This window comes from Rhinatrema bivittatum, chromosome 1 (assembly GCF_901001135.1).
Source record: "Rhinatrema bivittatum chromosome 1, aRhiBiv1.1, whole genome shotgun sequence".
In the NCBI taxonomy this organism is placed as follows: domain Eukaryota; kingdom Metazoa; phylum Chordata; class Amphibia; order Gymnophiona; family Rhinatrematidae; genus Rhinatrema; species Rhinatrema bivittatum.
Window position 1 is genome coordinate 692,325,231 of NC_042615.1, and position 22,284 is coordinate 692,347,514.

General features: G+C 42.2%; 1 protein-coding gene across 2 annotated transcripts in view; it reads left to right on the plus strand.

Annotated features, from left to right (window-relative positions):
- Positions 1-22,284, plus strand: part of IQGAP2 (IQ motif containing GTPase activating protein 2) — a 604,286-nt gene that overhangs the window by 368,777 nt on the left and 213,225 nt on the right. The window contains exons 6-14 of one of the 2 annotated variants that reach the window (XM_029575244.1): positions 1,112-1,179; positions 1,640-1,753; positions 5,297-5,475; positions 5,964-6,048; positions 6,612-6,775; positions 8,036-8,123; positions 10,227-10,390; positions 18,135-18,295; positions 21,769-21,893. In XM_029575244.1, the coding sequence (XP_029431104.1) occupies positions 1,112-1,179; positions 1,640-1,753; positions 5,297-5,475; positions 5,964-6,048; positions 6,612-6,775; positions 8,036-8,123; positions 10,227-10,390; positions 18,135-18,295; positions 21,769-21,893 (1,148 nt within the window). The remainder of the gene's footprint in view (positions 1-1,111; positions 1,180-1,639; positions 1,754-5,296; positions 5,476-5,963; positions 6,049-6,611; positions 6,776-8,035; positions 8,124-10,226; positions 10,391-18,134; positions 18,296-21,768; positions 21,894-22,284) is intronic. The other variant, XM_029575253.1, reaches the window with a different exon arrangement.

Below are 22,284 nucleotides of genomic sequence, written 5' to 3' on the forward strand. Positions count from 1 at the left end.
AGTTATCCCCTCTGGAGCTGCTGATGGATTTTCTTCACTTTCCAAGTTTACTTTTAAGGTTGCTGAGCATGCCACCTTGCTGGGATAATAGAAGACTACACCACTGTAAACACCTGAAAATGTCAAACTTACAGCAAGTTCTTTTTCATTCATTTTAAAGTTTCTTTGCAGAACATTTCTTTGGCAAGTTTATTCAATCAGGCACCAAAGCCTTTTGGCCCTTTTGAGCAATTGGGGCCATTTAAACTATCAATTGTGAGCCACCAAAAAGAGCACGAATAACAGTGGCATAGCAGGGAAGAGAGGTGTGGTGTGTGTGTGGGAGGGAGGGAGATAGCTTCGAAACTGTGGTGAGAAAAGAGGGTGAAGTACAAATGGCAAAACTCTAATCTATCTCTGAGCTATTTAAATGTCAGTTTATTTATAAGACCTTGTAAAGCAGCATTTCAATGTAATTTTATCCAGAACCAGCAATGTTGAATTTTTTTTGTCAGGTATAGGTACTTTTAATGATTCTGGCAAAGGGTTTTTTGATGTTTTGTTTTTTTTTGTTTTGTTTTGGGTTTGTTTGTTTTTTGGTGGGTTTTTTTGGGTTTTGTTTTTTTTACTGTTTTTTCCTTCAAGCACTGTGGTGTCACTCTAAGGGCCTTGGGGGTTCTTGCATGAGCCTTGTGCTAAAAGAGAGAATCAGAAAACTGCAGGACTCAAAAAGAGCCATAGATTTTCAAGAAAACAGTGTAGGATTTTTGCAGCTGTTATGAAAAGTTGCTGTAGCTTTCTAGGATCTCTAAAGACAAGTTGGAAATGTGTATGACCCGGGCCTGCGAACTATTTGTCATTTAAAAATGTCCAAGTTGGACACAATTTCAACTTTCTATTAAAAAAAAAAAAAAAAAAAAGTGAAAAAAAATCTCTTGAATTGTCCCTTGCAAATTGATTTTAATTAAGGTAATGTGTTAAAATTAAGTGTATTTTATGATTTATACGCTGCTGTGGGCGATCTTTGCCAGGATGTCCATATAAAATTGTTGGTAAATAAATTAAATCCGCTCTAATTCAGAGAGCAGGTTTAATCACAAATATCTGACATTTTGTGTTTATTTCTTTGCAGCTTATATTTGTTCAAGTTAGGAATAGCACCACAAATACAGAATTTATTGGGGAAAGTAGATTTTACAGGTAAGAATCTAAATATTTTATTTGCCCCTCAGGAAGCATGTGCATGTTTGTAGCGCGTCTTACTGGCAGTGTTTAATTTAACAGTGCTGATTGACTTGAGTTGATTTTCTCTGCTAATTGACCTTTGGCAGTATGTATTTTGCTTTTGTATTTAAAGTACATCAACAGTGTTGGAAAATATTGCATGTTTGTTTTTCTCATTCTGTTGACATTTCCAAGTAGACAAGCATTGAACAATGTACCTACAGTACCTGAATGTAATCTGCTTTTAAGTGCCTGAAAAGTGGAATATAAACCAAATTAAACCTATGTGCAATACCAAGGAAAGTACAATTGAAAAATGCCATATTTGACTATTCAAGTAGCAAAATCAAGAATAATAATGTTTTTGGTTTACTTCTGTACCAATTACTAATTTCATTTGCTGGATTATTTCCCTCCATTTTTTCCTTCTCGATAGAGGAGGAGATAAGTAACATGCGGAAAGAACTGGAGAAGTATGGTATCCAGATGCCATCCTTCAGTAAAATTGGTGGAATTCTGGCCAACGAATTATCAGTGGATGAAGCTGCATGTAAGTTTACTTTGGGATCTTTCTTATCATATAAAATTGATATTGACTGTAGTACTTACACGTTTCTCTGGACTATAAATTTTAAAATCTCGAGGCAATGAATGAAAAATTACAAGTCCGATTGCTGCTGGTGCATTAAAAAAAATTATTCCAAGATAAAATGTGAGCATACTACTGCTGTTTATGAAGTAAGCTTGTTGGCTTTGTTTATTCAATATTGGTAAATTTTCATGGAACATCTGACATAGATCACCCCTCCAAAAAAATAACCTTTTTTTTTTTTGCTGCCACCTCCATGCCTACGAAATGTTGAAAATTGCTAAATTGTAGCCCTGAGGGTTAACGTGGCATTTATGTTAGCATGATTTGTTGACAAGCATTTGCATCGAAGGTCAGTCATTGAGATTAGGCTTTTGTTCTGGGTTACTGAGCTATGTTTACTAGGGATGTGCAAAGCCCGAACCAAATCATTTTCGGCCCACCACGGGAAATATCATATTTCCCGCGGTTCAGGCCTTTGAAATTTGGGAGGACCCGAATTTTGGGTTACTGCGTGCTAACCTGAAAACAAATTTTTCCTGAAATTTCAGGGAAAATTTGTTCGGGTTTCGTGGTCCCCGAACCAGGACGAATGCACATCCCTAATGTTTTCATCAAAGACTGGCATATGTTAACAGCCCCAGTATTGTGAGGTTCCCCTATACTGGTGGTGTAACCCTGAGCAAAAGCCTGCAACAGTAAATTTATTCTGTGTTTTGGCTGCATAACATGCTAATGCACACACCATGTGGTACATGCTTGATTGTGTCTATGGTCATTGCTTTTCAAGGTTTTCAGTGGCTCCTCACAGCTTTGGGTATAAGCTTCACATAATGGCCAGAATTGCCTGAGAACAGAAAGAGCAGATATTTGTAAAGCATTTGCGTTTGAGACATTTAGTATTTGAGTCAAAACATGGCTGCATAAGGTCCTCATCTGACAGCCTGAGCTATTCTTGATTGTGCCATAGTTCTGATCAGAGTTTAATGTTGACTCTTTTTCGAGCAGGTTTGTGATATAAATAGTTTTTAATATTTTAATGGGGAGTGTGGGCAATTTATATTAAAGGCATTTGTAGTGTGACACATCAGCAAAGCCTATTGATGTGATTAGCTGATGACTTCCTGTTTATGCTGTTGCTTCCTAATGGGAGTGATTTGTATTTCAGTGCCTACCATACCTAAATGTGGCTCACCAATAACAAAAGGCAGAATATTAAATCAAAATAAATATGAGATTAGAAAGATTTAAAGATGCAGATGGCATATATATTTGTGATAAGTATTAGTGTGCTCAGTGACACCTGCAGTTTTTTTTATATTTTGGAAGGGTGTATACAGTATGCTATTGGAGCATACAGGCATCCTTCCCTGAAAACACCTCAGATATTAAAAGGCCTCCAAAAATTAGCCAATAAATGAAGAAAATGTTGTTGCACTGACTTTTGTAAACCACATTTTTATAAACGTACTTTTAATGCGCACGATAAAACCTTTTGTTGTCTGCTTTTTCAGGCCCTAATTAAAGTGCAAATTGTGAAATAATTGAATCTTTGATGAGCACCTGTTCGCTCACTGCCTACAATAGCTATAAACACGCTAGCTAAATTCTGCTCATTCCTAGAACCTTTGGGATTCAGCTAAATATTAGATTTCCTTGTAAATGTATAATGAAAGTGGATGGTGTAAGATTTGTTTATTATGAACCTGAACAGTTAGAGAAATACTTAGAGAGCCGTAGGAGCCATGAGACAGAGCATAAAACATCTTCTTCTTAGTGTAGGAAAGAATGTGTATACTCCTTGAGTCTCTCTATGTTTGGTTTATATTTCTTTATAGTAGATACTTGCTTAAAAATGGAACTCTCCCCCATTGTTTGGTAACAAGGAGTCTAGATTATTCTGTGAAAGTATATTATATAGAATATATGTTTTTCCTTATACATTTAATGTTCTATGTACTCCTGAATTATGATTTTCTGAATTTGGATTTGTCAAATTTGAAATATGCAAAATAATTAATTTAAAAAAAAATTCTGCTCATTCCCTGTGCCCTTCTGAGCGTCTGCTCTCGGGCCTTCTTTTCCTTGTTTTCCTCCACACTGACAGCCTGTGCAGTATAAGACACTTGTCAGGAGGATCTCGGTGGCAGCAGACATCTGCCCTTACCTCATACACATGCCTCAATGAAGCAGAATATCGAATACAACAATAAAGTAAACATAAATGTGTGTCCGTGTCCTTGTATGGAAGGTCATACGGGAGAAAGCGGCGTGGCGGAAAAATGTTCCCCCTCTGCTAGTTACTGAGACTTCCTAGAGTCACACTGCACTGCCACGTAGGGAGGAAGGAGGGCCTGATAAGCTTCTCTCATTCAGTGGCCCTCACGCCCGCCCCCCCCCAAATTTGCTGGGCAGCTGGCGTCCCAGTAGTAGACGGAGCGTTATCTGACAGGAGGGATGGGCCTGCCTGGCAACGCTGCAGAGCTGGCAGTCATAGCACTTGGTGGAGAAGGCACCTGTGGTCATGCTAGGTTTGTATGCACGCCAGGTTCCCTGGAAGGCTGTGGTATGTGGGTCCCCTGACCACGGACTTTTGGTACAGTAGTTGGACTAGTTGGAATAGGAAGAGGGTTAAAATAATGAAAGTTCCCCCCCACCTCCTCATGGCTCTGCTTTGTAAACCCAAACAAACCATAGAACAAATTGAGGTCTGTTCTGATTGAGCTACAGGCCCAAAGCTGCCAGCACCCTCGCTTCACACCCTAAAAGAAGGATAGATGCGGTGGGCAACAAGAGAGAGGATAAAAAGATGGAGCAAGTTGAGAGCGCGAAACAGTGGAGGGATGAGTGTGAGAAATAGATCACTTTTTACAGTGCTGGTCTTATTTTACTTTCTGATCCATTAAATTTTGGAAACTTGTTTAAAAAGGTTTCTAACCTGTCCAGAAAATTGTCTTTAGCCATGATGGAATGCATTTAAACCTAACTTGAACTGGTTTTGCAAGCAAGTTAAAAACTGATAGATGGAGCTATCCAGACAATCAATATGTTCCAGTCTGAACCACTGATTAAAATTTCTCTTTCTGGTAATCGGCAACCAAATGTGCCTTTCCTTTAACTATACGTGGGGCATGTACTCCCTGTTCCTACCACTGTATTGAAGCGGCAGTGGCCCAGTGAGGAGAAAATGGACTTTCCTTAACTGCTCTTTCATCTCTGATGTGCAAAGAGAGAAGCATCTTCTCACATTGGAAATGCACCACGCCCTCTGCTGGCCACCAGGAAATGTTTCAGGGCTTCCTTGTAGGACTTGCTCCACTGTGATGCTCCAACTGTAATATTACAACTTTTTTTTTTTTTTTTGGTCCTGCGTGTGTAAACAGACAGGAGCGCCACACGTTAACCATGAGCTTTGATTTAATGGTCCAGCAGTACTTTCAAGTTCGTTCGTGTTGGTCTGTTTCAGAGGGATTTTTCGCTCTCTCTCTCTCTCTCTCTTTTCAGTGCATGCTGCAGTCATTGCAATTAACGAGGCCATCGAGAAGGGAGTAGCGAGCCAGACAATGGTAGCTCTGAGAAATCCCAACGCCATGTTAGTAAATGTGGAAGAGCGCCATGCGCAGGAATACCACGGGGCGCTCTCCCAAGCTAAAAAGAGGAAGGAGGAGCACGCGAGACTGAAGGTATTTCATTAGAACCGATCTGCGGCCAGAACGCGTGTGGAGGGTGGTGATTGTGGATGCTGTAATCATGGCAAAGCAAACAATTATTTCCTGCCCTAGAGTTCTAAATCAGGATGGGCAAATCTGGGGTTTATTGCAAGAGATTGCTCTAGAAACCTAAGCATGGATTGCAGACAGTTTGATGTTGCAACAGGAATTATGACTGAATGTAATGTAAAAATGTGTGCAACACTGACTCATACATTTGACTTAAAAAAAAATGTTGAGATTACATATTCTATATTTTACCGTGCTCCGGTTGTTTTGGTAATTACAATATACACTACTTACGTAACTTAAAGGATTAAATGCATCCTATATATATTTTCAAACACAAAAGTAAAAATTGGTCAAAGAAAAATCTTTGAATGTTACCATTCTAATTTGTGACATCCGTCAAGTGTGGATGTAGGATGAAGGATGACTGCAAGACTTTGTCATTGCTACAGAATAGTGTTACCGAAGAGGAGAGGGATGCGTACGAGGAACTGCTCACCCAGGCTGAGATTCAAGGCAACATCAGTAAAGTGAACAGTAAGTGCCTGCAAGTCTGCCCTGGAGAGGAGGCGATGGGCCCCTGTCAGCTGGCTCAGCCTGTTAAGAGGGCATCTTCTGTGGTAGCGTCCGTTCATTCAAGAGCTGCGTAGCACGTGTGAAACTGCCAGTGCATGCAAAATGGTTGTGTCTCGCTTATTTTATTTTTTTTACATTTTGTCTCTTTGGCTTTTGTTTCTAAATTGTCGTTGAGCTTTTGTGTGTGTTAGGAGATGTCTTTTGTGCATTTGTGTGTTAACACCTAAGTCATTGGCCGGCCTGTGTGCAGAAGCCTGCTCAGTTCCCTAACGTCCCCTGCCACGTGCTAACCACTAACAGCCCGCAGCAGGGTTCAAGCTCTTTTTCTAGTCGTCTGAAGACGTGAGTGAAGTCTTGTCGTCTTTTTTTTTTGCCCAGAAGTGGGGAGGGGCCGGGGATGTGTGTCTGACCTCCATTTCTAGCAGTAGTGACTGCGGTTTGTACTGCCCAGACCATTAAATTGCTGGTGATGGTATCTACTTTTGTAAGCGGTGTTTGCAATTTGTAAGCTTTTTTCCTTTCAGTTGACTTAGCTTTAGAGCAAGTAGATGAGGCTATTGAATGGGGAGACGAAGTGGCATTGATGGCAGGTCTGACCCTTCCTACTCTGGGCCTCCTTGGAGTTCAGCCGCAAAACTCCTCCTGCTACCTGACACAGTTGTCTGACTCTAAAGAGCTGAAAATGCAGGTAATTAGATGGAGCGTTCCAGTTCTGTGGCCATGTTGTGTTCTTGTCTTCAATGCCTCGTCGCGGGCCAACCTCTAATTAATTTCCTGCAGATGCACGCAGCTCCATGCAATCCGTGTACTGTCAAAAGGAGAAACGAATTGGTGGGGTGGACGCGGAGGCTTGGTGTCGGTGGTGTGCATTGCCCTGCAGAGGATCTGGGCTTTCAGGGTCCCTGATCAGGGCACTGCTCCCTGGGCTGGCTGGGGATGCTGCAGAGTCTGCATTCACAGCCCCTGTGGAAGGAGCTGAGGGGGAAGAAGGGAATCAGGTTACCATGCAGTGGGGACGCTTAGTGGCCAGACCTAAGGTGCCCTGGGTTGCAGGGCTTTGGAGGAAAATGTGCATGGCCCCCCAGCCGAGGACTATCCCTGCAATGCCTGGGCTAGGTGAGTGGGGGAGGGATATAAAAAAGGTGTGTGGGGGAGGGGAAAGAGACTCCGAGTGGTTGTGAAGGAAAGCTCACGGTGCTGGATTCTAGTCCTGGTTCTGATTTGCAGGGATAGACTTCTGGGCCAAAAAATATAATATAGGGGTTGTTTGTTTTTAATGTAAAGATAGCATTAGTTGAAAATGGGGGAATGCCTTATAGTGCACCTGTGAGCTGTATCCTTCAACAGTCGCGATCTTGGGTTGAAAGGCTAGAAGTTAATATACCAGAGGGCCTGTTCAGACCTTTAAACTGTCATGTCCCTTTGTAGGTGGTGGTTTATTAAAAGGTCCTGCCAGCTGCTCTGATCTTACCTGATAAACGCAGCAGGTTTGCACTTACTTTGCCTTACAGGCAAGGACCTGGTGTAGGTTCAGCCCACAAGTCAGGCCTGAGGCACTGCATGTCTGCTGAAGTGTTAGTACAGTGTCTGCCCCCATACCATGCCGCCTGCTCATTTTTTTTAAGCATTAAATAAAGCTGACATATAAAAACAAAGATACCATATAGCATCTTACATTTTTTTTATAGAGCTGGCATAGATTTTAAGCTTTAGTAAAGCCCATTTAACAAAATGTTTTTAGCTATAACTGTCCACTATTAGTAGAGCAAGTGAGAGGATGCTGCAGAAGCCAATCTGGCCAGTTTTCGGCATTGGTGCCGTCTGCTAGTAAACCTGCTGTATATTTCATCCAGATGTTATAGATAATGCAGTACAGTGTTTTTCCCCCAGCGTGAGAGCATCATATTGAAGTCTCCTTTTTTTTTTTCCCCCTCCCTTGGTCTGCTAGAAAACGGGTGCTCCCGTTATGCTCGACAAAGGTGAAGTGCAGAGGGACATTAGTATTGCCAATGAGGAGGCAGAGGCTCACAGGCTTAGTGAGTAAAACGTTTTAATCCTGCACATTCTCCCCTCTCAGTGCACTTCCTTACCTCACTCAGGCTGAAGAGCTCAATCCCTCCGTTCTTGCATGCAAAGGAGATTTTCATTTTGCTTGTTGACAAATCAAAATCTGTGTGCAGTAAATTTTTATTTCTGTTACTGTTCTCCTCAGTGTCACAATTACCAATTCGTCAATATGCGCAGTACTGGATATAGACTTTAACTTAAGGTAGTTATCTCCCTCCCTCTCTCTCTCTCTCTCTCCCATCCAGAACAATTTCAGCAGATTGTGAAGCTCTCAGCTGAAATTGGTGCACACTTATTGCATGTCTCAGTGAGTTTCTTAAAAAGAGATTCTTTGCATGTGGAAGGCACGCCTCTGTCCTACTTTTATCATCGTTATCCGATCCAGCGGCAGAGCTATCGGGTTTCCAAACTTTCTGATAGTTTTGCGCTCTGTTGGTATTATTAAATCTGGTTTCTCTCTGGAAAGGCTTGCTGCATCCTAAATGCATCTAAAAGCTAGTTTTGTAGTTTTTACAAAGCTTCGTACCTGCCAAGCCTCTGGGGAACAATGCTGGGAAAGGTCCGACTGAGCCAATCCGTCGCGTTCCACAGAATGCCGGCAGGAGGTGCTTCTTGGTACAGGGTCATGCAAAGGGTATGAATCTGCTCCTGAGCTTCAAAGACGTAATTTTCCTAAAAAGCCGACTGGCCATGATGTTGACGTTGGAGGGTCACCATTAGAAAGTGGCAGCTTCTCAGCTAGCTTTGCTAAATGTGATTGTGTTCCAGGAGTAACTCCTCAGCCTGCTGCTTGCCCAGAGCTTTCTCTTTGTCTCAAGTGTTTTCTTTTCGTGCTGGCTGTGGCATGCTTTCTTGTGACTAATTTATGCATTTTTTTCTCTTCAGTTTGTATTAATAAAATCCAAATAAATACGCATTAAATGTATGCAAGAAAAATCATCAATATGAGCAAAGTTTGCTTCACTGGCATTAGACCTTGCGCGTTGTGTGTGAAAGAAAAGTTGGGTAAATGATCATCCAAGATGGCAGACGACACTAACATTGATGTAATATTAGTGATTCTTTGGCGCACTTTATGTGCAATAGAAGAAAACCTAAAAATGTGTCCTCGATGTGCCCCTGAGAGGGAGTAGAAATAAGAGAAGAATACTCATGGGTTTTACTTCTAGCTGTATTCTAATGAAAACCGTTCTCTTAACCAAAGATAGTTTTTATTTCATGTGCATTATGCTAATGTAAGCTATTTAACTGAGAACTGTACCTGCAGCTAACAAATCTATCCATGCAGTCTGAGAGTGGGAGGAGATAATTTGATGATGTCCGTAGTTCCCAAACCTGTTCTGGTGGTCCCCTGACCTGTTGGGTTTTCAGAATATCCACAATGAATATGCATGAGATAAATTTACATATATTGAGTCTCCAGAGTGTGCACATTTCTCATGCATATTCATTGTGCCACTCCTGAAAATCCAACTGACTGTGTAAATAAAGGCCTCCTTTCAAGTAATGTTTTGTATAGAATGAGCATGACAACTGCTTCAGCACCGGGCTCGTGAGTCATTCTTATTTCTGGAAGTAGTTCTCATGTGCTGGGAAATTAGTATATCAGAAACAAATTTTGGCAGACTTTTTTTTTTTTTTTAATTCTGGACCCAGAGTCTCAATATTATAAATGTGGTGTACCATGAAAACCCCCCTTTTATGGGGGTTTTATGGGTTATGCTTCACTTGTATAATTATCGACTGATTGATTGAGCTCAGCTTTGCTTCATGTTCACATCAGTTTATGTGCAGGAAAGGGACCCTCCCTGGTGACTTTGTAGCAGTTGATCTGGTGGGAAAGGAAATAGGAGGAAAACAGGCAAGTGGAGAGGCTGCTGGATCTCTGAAGAGAGCCCAATGAGAAGAGTAAGGGACTGAATAGTCTACCAAGGATATAAGGGACTGAATAGTCTGCCAAGGATATTTAAACTGGAACTGGGCTGCTTTCTGGTGATAGCCAGCATTTTGGAAAGAAAACTGCTGAGTAGGCATTCTGGTTAGAATGTAACTTCACCTCTCTCCTCCTCCAGAGCACGATGCTATTGAAAGAATTAACTCAGCAATTCGGACAGGCGATCCTGCCCAGACTCTGGCCACACTGATGCATCCTGAGGCCCAGTTACCAGAGGTTCATCCGTTTGCTGCCGCACTATACCAGACTGAACTTTTCAACCTTCAGAAACAAAATGCCATGGTAAGGTCTTACCAAATGAGTGATGAGTTGAGGATGCAGTGACCCATGGACCCAGTGTATAACTTTGCTGATCAAACAAGTAAAATATTATGTAAAGACCAAATTTAGGAGGTCATTTACTAAAGCTAGCGCACGCGAAAAGGGATGTTTCGCGCGTGAAAAGTCCCTTTTCGTGTGCGATAGCTAAAAAGGGGCGGAGTCGGGGCGGCATCTGCCTCGGAAGAGGAGGAGTCGGGGCGGATGCCGCGAAGACAGCGAGGACGGCGAAACTGTAAGCTTCCATATTGCCTATTTCGCGCCCAATAACTACACCTTTTATGGTGTAGTTATTTGGCACGACGCCGGCAGCAATTGCTGCCGGCTAGCGCAAGACCGCCCCCCCGCTTTGTCCCTCCCCCGTTATCGCCGGGATTCAAAGAGCCCGGCGGTATTAGTAAATCCAGGCCTTAGCAACATTTGAAAGCTCTGGTAAAGGAGTGTTTTAAAGAGGATTAACGGACAAATCTTGATATCCCAATGAATGCATCAGAGGGGCAGAGCTAAAAATAGTTTCCTTTCCAAAAAGAGGATCTACCCTCCTAACGATAAAATCAGTACAGAGCAATTTTGACTGGGAAGCTAATCTTTACCTTTTATTAGAGCTGAGTAAGAAGGCTTGAACCTGGTACCTGGCTCCATTTCTGTTAGTCATTCTTGCAGACAATAAGCCAAGTCAGAGTCACCATGGCCCTGTTGCTGTCAGCTTCCATCTATCTGCCTCACTCCTGCCATCACTAGCTCCTCAAACTTTCCCTTGACCCAATCCTTACTTCTCCTAACTGGCTCAAACCCTGCTTTCTTCCCTGCACGCTATAGGGACCTTCCTGCTCCCTTGCAGAAGGAACACAGCACTGATTAAGCGTGCACTCTTCCCTCATACCCATTTCCATCGGTGAAGCTTGAATGGCATGATGCAGGAAAGCAGGGAGGTTTGGATGGAGATAGGGCTAGAAAAGAGGTGGCACGTTTTAAGAAATGCTGCCCTCCTCCCTCAGGCAAGGCTGACATAGAAGGGAGAAGGATAGAAAGAGGAGAACAAAGGGAAGAAGATGGGAGGAATGGCAAAGAGGTGTGGATGAAAGAGGTTGGGCAGGAGGATGGTAGCCAAAATGTGTGTGGTGAGGGTAGAAGTTTGGTAGAGAGGAGAGGAGCAAGATATACTGGTGGGCCTCAAGGAGTGAGGGCGAATACAACCACTTTTGTTTGCATGTCATGCCCTGCTATGTATGCATGTGGTTTTTTTGGTTGCTAGATTTGTATCTTGCTTTTCCAACTTTAGATCCAAGTGGTTATAATAAAAACAGTAAACTAAAATCTATAGAGCTAAACCATTTACACAACATAAAACAATCATATAACACAATCATAAAAACAATAAAATTCTCTAAAAGGCCCGTATAGCTAAGTCTAAGCGAGACACCATTTCTCATAATACCCACTTGTACAAAAGTGACCATACATTTCCTGACTACTTATAAAATCTCATTGCAAATCTTTAAAAGCTGCTACAAATAAACTTGTCTTAACTGCCTTTCTAAAGGTCTCCAGATTTGAAGCTATGAGCTCTTCTTCAGGAAGTGGACTGCATAAATTTGCTAGCTTACTTTTCTGCTGTTTTATTACTGCCAACTTCATAGCAGCAGTTGTTGTGTAGGTGTGTAGTTGGCATGATCAACAACAAAACAAATTCATATATGATTAATATAAAAATAGCTATTATGAGTCACAGATGTAAGAACTAAGCTACCACAGTAAAGGTGCAGAGAGAATTAGCAACATGTAGAGTACTCTGCAAAAATAGATGTAAAAAATATACACAAATGGAATGAATATAAACAAAAAAAGACCACTTACTATCAGTTATGACCATCTGGATCTGTGGTGATAAGTTTGGAAATCCATTATTGCTGTCTGTGAGATGGAATTAATTGCTAGCTCCCCCCCATTCAGTCATGCCTGATCTATGGCAAAATATTTAAGATCCTCAATTTATGTATGTATTTAAGTCGGCGTTCAACTTGGGAACCTCATCTTTTCCAGTGTGCATACAACTTCTGTATTGCACCATCCATATATGGAAAGATCGTTTGGTTTATTCAACATCTGAAGTCACAGGGACAAACAGAATCTGAAAGTAGAATTGGTGAAGTAACAATCCATATCTTGGTGTTGAAAAAGTCATCTTCAAACCTGTGCTGTACAAAAAGTATATCACAGCAAAAATCTCTTTTAAAAACTTATTCCTGTGATCCCAACATAGTTTTTGATGTATTATAGATGAAACCCTCTATACTGAATGTTTGTCGTGAAAATGCTAACAATGGAACATCTTAGAAAATTCTGTGTAATTTAGCACATGCCTATGTTTTTAAAATTAACTTTATTAATATCCTTAACCAAACTATCCAGTGCACAGATCATTCTAGATACATTCTCAGATTCCTTCCATGTTGTAACAAGGCATTAATTTCTATCGGGGGAAAAAGGTGCGCTTCATCAGGATCACTAACATTTAATTTAACTTCTAAAATTTATATTCCACCTGTATAGTGCCTAGCTCAACAAAGTGAATTTCAGCCAAAAAAATAAATAAATCCATTTCTATGAATAATAAACCAAGACTAATAAAATTAACCAAAACAAAATGAAATTCATTGGGTATCCTCTCTTCAGAAAACACTTCCCCAATTCTAGAAATCTATTTGTCCCTGAGAATTAGATCATAATGTCTGTAGTCTGAAAAACTATCTTGGGACAAATACTTTTTTGAATCTATGAGCATGAAGCTCTGATAGTGCAGCAAGGTTTTTTTTAACCCTTCTCAATCGTCGGCTCAGTGTGCTGCAGCAGTCAAAAAAGCAAACAGAATGATAGGAATTATTAGGAAGGAAATGGTTAATAGAACGGAAAATGTCATAATGCCTCTATATCGCTCCATGGTGCGACCGCACCTTGAATACTGTGTACAATTCTGGTCGCCGCATCTCAAAAAAGATATAGTTGCAATGAAAAAGGTACAGAGAAGGGCAACCAAAAAGTTAAAGAGGATGGAACAGCTCCCCTATGAGGAAAGGCTGAAGAGGTTAGGGCTGTTCAGCTTGGAGAAGAGACGGCTGAGGGGGGATATGATAGAGGTCTTTAAGATCATGAGAGGTCTTGAACGAGTAGATGTGAATCTGTTATTTACACTTTCAGATAATAGAAGGACTAGGGAGCATTCCATGAAGTTAGCAAGTAGCACATTTAAGACTAATCGGAGAAAATTCTTTTTCACTCAATGCACAATAAAGCTCTGGAATTTGTTGCCAGAGGATGTGGTTGTGCAGTTAGTGAATCTGGGTTCAAAAAAGGTTTGGATAAGTTCTTGGAGGAGTAGTCCATTAACGGCTATTAATCAAGTTTACTTAGGGAATAGCCACTGCTATTAATTGCATCAGTAGCATGGGATCTTCGTAATGTTTGGGTACTTGCCAGGTTCTTGTGGCCTTGGCCTCTGTTCGAAACAGGATGCTGGGCTCGATGGACCCTTTGACTGACACAGCATGGCAATTTCTTATGTTATGTTCCTTATCTGTATGTCCAAAAAATGGACCATTTCCCAAACTTTAAGCCAGACTTCAAACTTTGGGTAGCTCAGAGAGAGAGAGATCCAGTCCAAATCATGAAAACATGAGCTATGTAGCACTTGTATTTAAAAAAAATAAATAAAAAAAAACTGATTAGGGATGACTGAGATGGCCATGTAGATTTAAAAATTAGCTATGTACAAATTTGGAATATCGGATGCCATAGCTGCTCCCATGTCCGTATCGTTGATGTGTAAGTAAATAAAAACCTTCAGTAAAAAATGTTTTATCCCAGCTGTGCTGGAAGCTTTACTTCTTGAAAAAGTGATGGTTAATTAGATTTCTTTATCCTTCACTCACTGCTAAGCACTCTTCCTTAGTTGCCCTGGGCTCTGTAAACCGGGATGGGGGATCCTTAATATATTGAAGCTTTTTGATCATTGCTGTAATTATTTTCCAGATTACTTTTTTCCCCTTCTTCCCTCCAGCCCAATCTCCCTTGCTTTTTTTTATGCACTTTGATACATGCTATCTGATCTCTTTTCTCCTGTATTAATTTCTGCTGCTCTATAATATGTAATGTGGAATCATTGTGTATTTTCTTGGAAATAATTCAGATGGTTTAAATTCTGAAGTTTAGTTAAAAATGTACATATCTCATAATCAACCAAAAGTTAGAAAAGCGGGTTATAAATCAACTGTACATAAAATCAATATACAAATACAAAACGCTATACTATAAAAACACAACACCAAATGCAAGGTAGAAACCTGCGAGCCTCCAGTACTTGGCACAGTGAAAACCAACAGCTTCAGTCAAATCCTTCAGGGAGCAAGAATGTCTTAATTCAGGGGTGGGAATTTTTTTTTATTTTTTTAACGCAGGGCCACAGAATCAAAAAAGCTCTAAGGCTTTGCAATGCAGAATTGTAGCAGATTTTTTCTTTTTTTTATTATTATTATGTAGCCTGGATGTATCATATAATAAAAAGACCAGCATTCTTTCCAGCCAGATCCCAGCCGCCTTCTCCTCCTCCTACCTCTGAAGCTTCCTTCCTCCCTCTCTTCCTTCTCCAGCCCAGGCATCTCCTGCGCAGTGGTGACTCATCCTTTGCTGTAGCAGCTTCCCCCTCTTCCATGTTGGGATCTTTGGGATCTAGTGAAAGCTGTGGGTGTACCCTGTAGGTCCTGGTCCAGTTGGATCGATTTTTACAGTGGAACCCCCTTCAGGCGATACTCTGAGCACCACCATTTTGTTTTATGACTAACTTACCAGGACAAGAATGATTTCTAGCTGTAAACCCCGACTTTTCCCATTCACCTCATCTTTTATTATTCATTGTCTGGAAATGGCTGGTTGTGGTAGGAAGCTATTTTTTTGGCCATTTATTCAGAGCTGTGCAGGGCAGGTGTGAAGTCTGTGGGTACTTTTTGCGCCAGTTCTCAACGAGAGAGTACATGGGTGCTTTCTCTTTCAGAGCAGCCAAGAAAAAAAGTACCTCACAGAAAAGTTCACCTGCCTTTTCTGTGGATACTTTTTGAGGCAAAAACAATGCATGTGGTTTTGAAAATGCAAAACCAAGCATGTTGTTGTCCGCTCCGTCCTAACCCTACTCCAGGAATGCCTCTACAAGAATGGGGGTAAAAGTATGCAGAACATGGGACAATATATGTACTTGTACTTTTACCTGCTTACAGATCTTCAGATAGCCCTTTAACCTGGATAAGTAACTCTTTACATGGGGAAATGGCTTTAGAAAATTGCCATCTTAGTGTGATTTCCTAGTTTGTTATTTAGAAAACTTTGTGTCACCAACTCAGTTGCCCAAGTTGAAATGCTTCCTTAGAGTGCAGAGCACTGAATGTAGAAATATTTGTCACCTGATGCCAGGATCTAGGCAATGTACAATAATTTGATATTCATAATCATAAAAACAGAACAATAAACAATAATTCAGACTGAATATTCCCAACTATAATCAGCTATAAAAAATGGAGAAAAACCATCATCCTTATGAAAATGCCTGCTGATAAAGATGTCTTAAGAGACTTAGTCTTAGTAAATGATATAAGGTGAAGATTCTCAGGAAGAGAATTCCAAAAGTCTGGCTGCTACTGAAAATCTCCGCTCCTGGGTTTCTGCCATGCATGCCATATGAACAGGTGGAACATCTAAAAGATCTCTTTGAAATGAGTGTAGAAAAAGCGAAGGATTATATATTCATAGCATGGATTTTAGCCCATGGTAATGAGTCTAAATTTAAGAGCACATGGACTAATAATGCCATCTTGTACTTAACTTGCCAGTGTAGGTCCACAAAGACAGAAGTGATATGAGCGCAAATAATGCGCTCGGAAATCAACTGAGCAGCAGTGTTTTATGAAATTTGCAATGCTCACAGACCATATTCCAGTAAACTACAGAATTGCAGTGGTCAAGTGACTGCAGGATAAATGCTTGTATAATAGGTCAAAACTTAACAGAATCCAGCAGGGGTTTAAGACTATGTAATATACGAAGCTTAAAAAAGCCTACTTTAATTATGGACTTAATGTGCTCTTGGAAAGACAAATTTGTGTCTGCAATACTTCCAGACCCTTCACATGAGGCACACCCACTATTCATATGACATCATGAATAGATATTGTCAAAGCAGGTGAGATGGTAATTCTATGGGAAGGCATATAGGGTGTGAATATAGACAGATGCCTATTAAGGCTAATATGGAAGAGAAATTAACTCATTATTTTCTCCTTTTTTGGGGTGTGATGCTCCACTTTAGCAATGTATGCACCCGTGGGCAGCAGTTGAACCCAGCTAGCTTTGAGGTGATCGGGTTGAAATGCTTCTTTGAATTATTAAATTGATCACTGGTAGCTGTGAAATGTGGCTAGCAGAGATAGGGTCAATGTACAGTGCGCTTTAGGCTTTAGTGATTAGTTACACCACATAGGGCAGGGGTCCCCCAAAGTATGACCCTCTGAGCAACTCTTTCCGCCCCACCAAAAATGTCCCCTGTGGAGCCAGATTTCCACTCTTTAACACAAAACCCCCCTGCCAGCCTGAAAAGTCTCACATCGCAGCGTAAGGAGCTGGAAGTGCTGGCAGGGTTCCCAATCCCCCGCCAACCGAAGAGAGGAGCCCCCCAGCAAGGTGAGAGGAAGGGGAGAGGGGAGTGAAAGGAGAAGAAGTATAAGAAGAAGGGTGTGTGAGAAGTGGTGTTGGAGAGGAAAGGCTTGAGAGGAAGCTGTGTGAGGAGGTAAAATGCTTGGGAGGGAGGGGAAAGGAAAGAAAGGGGTGAGAGGAGGAAAGGAATGCCAGTAAGGGGTGAAGGAGCGAGCTGAGAAAGGGGGAAGGGAAAAAGAAAGCAAGAGTGAATGGGGAATGAGGGAGGGGGAGAGAGTGGGCCACAAACACATGACTTGGCCATTTATCCTCCCTCCCCCCACCCCCCCCCCAGTCCTAGGGGGACAGATGCAGATCCTGAAAGAAGGGGTAATGTTTCCAGGGGGTGTAACAGGTTTGCCAGGTTTCTAGGAATATTTGTATTGATTGCCTGACCTCTGTGGGAGTCGTGCTGTCTGCCTGCCCCCTTCCCCAACATTTCACATCAAAGAAAGGTCCAGCCTACGAAGGAGAACCCAATCACCCCCTGCCCCTTGCTCGTCAAAACTCCAAGGGGACATCCCCCCCCCCCCCCCGGCCTTCTCAGCAATTTGAAATGTCGCATGTGGCCCTTTCTTTAAAACGTGTGGGGACCTCTTAACATGAGTAAGTACGGTATATATTGGTAAATTGATCCTCTTCCGTGTTTCTCCCCACTCCTAGTCTCTGAATTTTAAATGTCAGTACATTTCCGAAAGATAGATGGCAGAAGTGCAGATAAGGTAGTTCTAATAATTTTTCATTTGTTTGTATGTAATAATCATTTGGCTAAAGCTTCCACTATTCAGGACATGGCTGTGAGGGAGCATAATACTGTCCAAGTGAATGAACAAGATTTCTACACCAGATGCTTCTATTATGTATCTCTTAATGTGCAATTCTAATCTGGCTTTGATGGAAAGGAGCTTTTGTTCTCTCCTATTTTCTTGCAGTGGTTAATTTTTGTAATATGAGTATTATCATGTTTCCTCAGAACTACCTGTCACATGATGAGCTCTCTATAGCTGTGGAGATGTTATCTGCTGTTGCTTTGCTGAACCAGGCCTTGGAAATCAAGGATACTCAAGCAGTCCAGGGACAACTCAGTAGCTCATCCATAGGTCTCAATAATCTGGACGTGGAAAATCTACAGCGGTATGTTGTCAAAGTGAAGAGAGCTGCTTGGGTGAAGAGGCCAGGGAGAAGTTAAAATTCAGTCTTGCCTTCCTACTAACAAAGCTGCAGCACCATTCAATGTTAGCAAAGGGAGGAGTTCCAGATAAACGCAATCATGTGCAAGTCGTTCTCTGACTTCCTAATCCCTCTTCGTCTCCAGGATGACCCTCGAGGTTGAAAGGCAGTCTTCCTCTTTCCCACGTGACTTACCTCTGTGATCTCCAGTGATATCAGCAGTTAGCCCACCAAGACCATGAAATTTCACCTTTTCTTCTAAAATGATCACTTGAAAACTATCTGTGGCAAGTTTACAGGGTGATGGCTCTTTCTTGCAATACAATCCAGTTGACAGGCTGTCGGAGAACTTCAGTATAGCAAGTCATCCAGCACCGACAAGGGAGTAGGGCCCATATAGTTTTTAGCTGCTGGTTAGGTTCACGCTTGCTCCAGAATGCATACCCCAAGCATTCCTTACTGAGAACCATGGGTAGGGTCATACTCCTGTTACGTGCTTCCAGCTGAGTTGAGCAGTACAGAGAGGCTACTCGGCTACTACGGTATGACTGTTTCATGAAATACAGAGAGCTGCAGAGGTTGCCTTCAGATATGGTGAAGGTGGAAGATGTGTACTTGGCAGAGGGAGAAGACATGAGGAGGGAAAAGAGAGAGGCTGGAAGGCAATGGGGTGGGGGGGCGAGCAAGGGGAAGTGGGGTCCCGGGAGAGGAAAAGGCCCGGAGATTGAGAAGATAGATACAACTGGGTGGAGGACTTGGGAGGAAAAGTTATGGGGGAATTCAGAATGCTGGAAGATTGGGAGGGGGACAGTTAGAGGACGCGGCATACTCGAGAGAGACCAAAATAGCTTAGAAAGGAGAGGTGGCTTGGGGAAAAAAGAGGAGTCTTTGTAGGTAGAGAGATCTTTTAAAGAATCAGCAAAAGGTATTGTAGTACTTGAGCTTTTGAGACCACCCAGGCTCCCTGTGCAAATCAAAAAGAGAAGGGAGTGGGTGCAAAGAGCTGCTGAGGAGTGAGAGAATAAGCAACCTGTCCATTTAATTGTCTTAGGGTGATGACTGGCCTTCCTTACGTGTGAGGGGGAGGGGTAATTTTAAGATTAGCCACATAAGTACAAAGGCTGTAGATACTTTTTACCCTCAGACTCTGCACTGATTTTCAGTCTGAAAGTATGCACACACTTTCAGTTGGAAAATTATCCCAGAAAAGTACCCATTTACACCTGCTAAGTTGTCTGGGTAATTTTTCTGGGGACTCTCTACTCTCATCCCCACTGCGCTCGGCTCTCTTCCTAGCAGCTTCTACTATTTGCTTTTTTTTATTGGGATAACACATAAGCCCTTGCGCACTGCTAGAGATGTGTCTATGTATCTCCAGAATTTGCTCAAGTCTGGTAAACTGTTTGTGCTTGCATGTCGCAGAGGTCAGCTCATGTGTGATGGGTTTCTCATTTTCTGTGAACGTTTTCTCTGCTGGCTTGGAGGAGAAACGATATTGTTTACAAAGCCTCCTCAGCACTCCTAGCTTATTGCATTCATTAGCTCTCACGAATCATTTGTCCAGGAGCAGGTGAGAAGCCACAGATTCTGATGTACAATGAAAGTTTCGGCTTTGACTTCTCTTAGTTGCTGAAAAGCAAAGCCCTCCCGTCTTGGATGTGCACATCCAGCCCTGAAATCCCTCTCCAGCCAGTTGACTGCAAGTTCCAATCAAAGGGTTCAGCCAGTAGAATGCAAGGAACAAGTACTGCAGGCAACCAGCGCAGAACTCGGGTAGCTGGGATTAGATCCTCAGCCTGCTGCACCAGTGTGTCTTTCTGCCTCCCTCCTCACATAGATGGTAATCTGTCCAGGACAGGGCCCTTTCAACCTTAGGGGCCGATGCAATACAGTGCGCTCAGCCGAGCGCACTGTTTAACCCGCTGTCGGACGCGGGTTAAATAGGCGCTAACCCACCCCCTAATGCAATAGGGGGATTAGCGCCTATTTAACCCGCATCCGACGCAGAGTGAATGAATTAGCACTCATCACACGCAAATGCAAGTGAATGAGGCTATTACTCATTCACTCCAAATGCAAAAAGATAAATGTGCGTCTCAGATGCACATTTATCGCTCAGATATTAATACCTGCCTGGAGCAGGTGTTAATGGTTGAGCGCATTGAAAAGAAGTACAGAAAAGCAGAAAAAAATGCTTTTCTGTACTTCTGTTTTAAAGTGTAAAAAAAAAACAAAAAAAACTCTGCAGACCGCCGAGTTATGAAAACCAATGCCGGGAAACTCGGCGGTTTACCAGCATCGATCTTCATAACCGGCAGCTGCTGCGGGTTGCGTTAGCATGGAGGAGCTAAGGTCGCACAAGCGACCTTGGCGCCTCTTTCCTAGCGCGACCCCTTAATTAACATATTGCATGGCATCCCCCCTTGCGGACGCCATGAGTGCGTTAAGAAAGCGGGCACTGAAAAATCAGGGCCCGCTTTCCGCGAAGATTATTGCATCGGCCCCTTAATGTCTTGATGCAACATTGTGCAATAGCATAGACACAGGCTTTAGAAATAGGTGGTGATGACACAGAATAGGGTGTGGGATAGCATTCTTTGCTTTTTAACAGGAATTTGTTTTTTAATTGGATTTACATTCTGCATTTTAGCATGTCAAAGCAGATTACATTCACTTACTGTGGGTATTTCCCTGTCTAAGGGCCTGATTCATCATGGCATTTTCCCATAGACACAGAATGGGAGAAATGCCTTAGTGAATCAGGCCCTAAGTTTGTACCTCAGGCGGATAAAGTGACTTGCCCAAGGTCACAAGGAGCAGCAGTGGGATTTGAACCCTGGTTTCTGAGTTCGTAGCCCGCTGCTCTAACCACTAGGTGGCTACTCCAAATGACCAAAGATCACTTGCACCATTCGTACTTAGTCACCCACAACAGAGCGGGAATTATTTAAAAAGGCATTACCAGTCCTTTGCACAGGAGGGGATCTGACATGCCATTGGGAAGGGAGGGGAATTTCTTTTGAGCCCTGATAAACTCCGAATTCCAGAGAAAATAACTTCTAATAATTAAAAGGAACTTCCTTTTAAATGTGCATAGTGCTGCATCTCTCTCTTATGGATATATAGTCAAGGAAGCATTCCTACCTTTACTAGTCAGGGTGGAAGTGCCTCTCTACAGCTGGTTAATACTTTCTGATGTACTGACTGCCTATTATTGAATTTCAGCACCGGTGCCCTGTTGTAGGCTCAAGGGCACAAGGTGCAACCTTAGTAAGCCCTTCAGGAGCAGGGAAGTATCTACAGGACCTAAATGCAGATCACTTTGAAGTGGCTGACCAGTCCCAAATGGCAGAATATAAATCCAAATTAAATGAATTTTTCTCAACCATGTTAAATAAAAAGTCATGACTATGTTTCTCTCTCTCTCTCTTTGGCAGCTATGCTAGCACACTAATGTCTATGAAAGCTGAAGCTTTATCTCAAGGACAAGGATATTTGAGCTGGAATGATACCCAGAACTGTATAGACCTGGTTAACCTACAAGTACAAGAGGAGCATGAAAGTGAGTACTCACGAGGGATTTGCCACAAGCATAATCAGTGGAAGAAAAAGACTTTGCATAGTCTCTCCCTGTCCAGAAAAGCTAATGTGCATTGCATGAGCCCCGCTGCAACAAGCTAGTGCCCGAGCAAGAAGTGGCCTACTGTAGCCACCTGATTGCTAGCTTTTATTTAATTTAACATACTGGTGGTTACTGAACCAACAGGTTATCCCGGCATACAAGAAAACGACTGCCCAGATCCTCCAGTGTATTAGCTAATTGTAAAATGGAAAAGAAATGGTTCCTGATCTATTAATTATCCCAGTTCCCTCTGACTTCGTGGTTGTAAGTTGTGTTAGTTCCTGCTGTGGTCACATACTAAATGCAGTGAGCGCTGCGCTAGGCACTAATG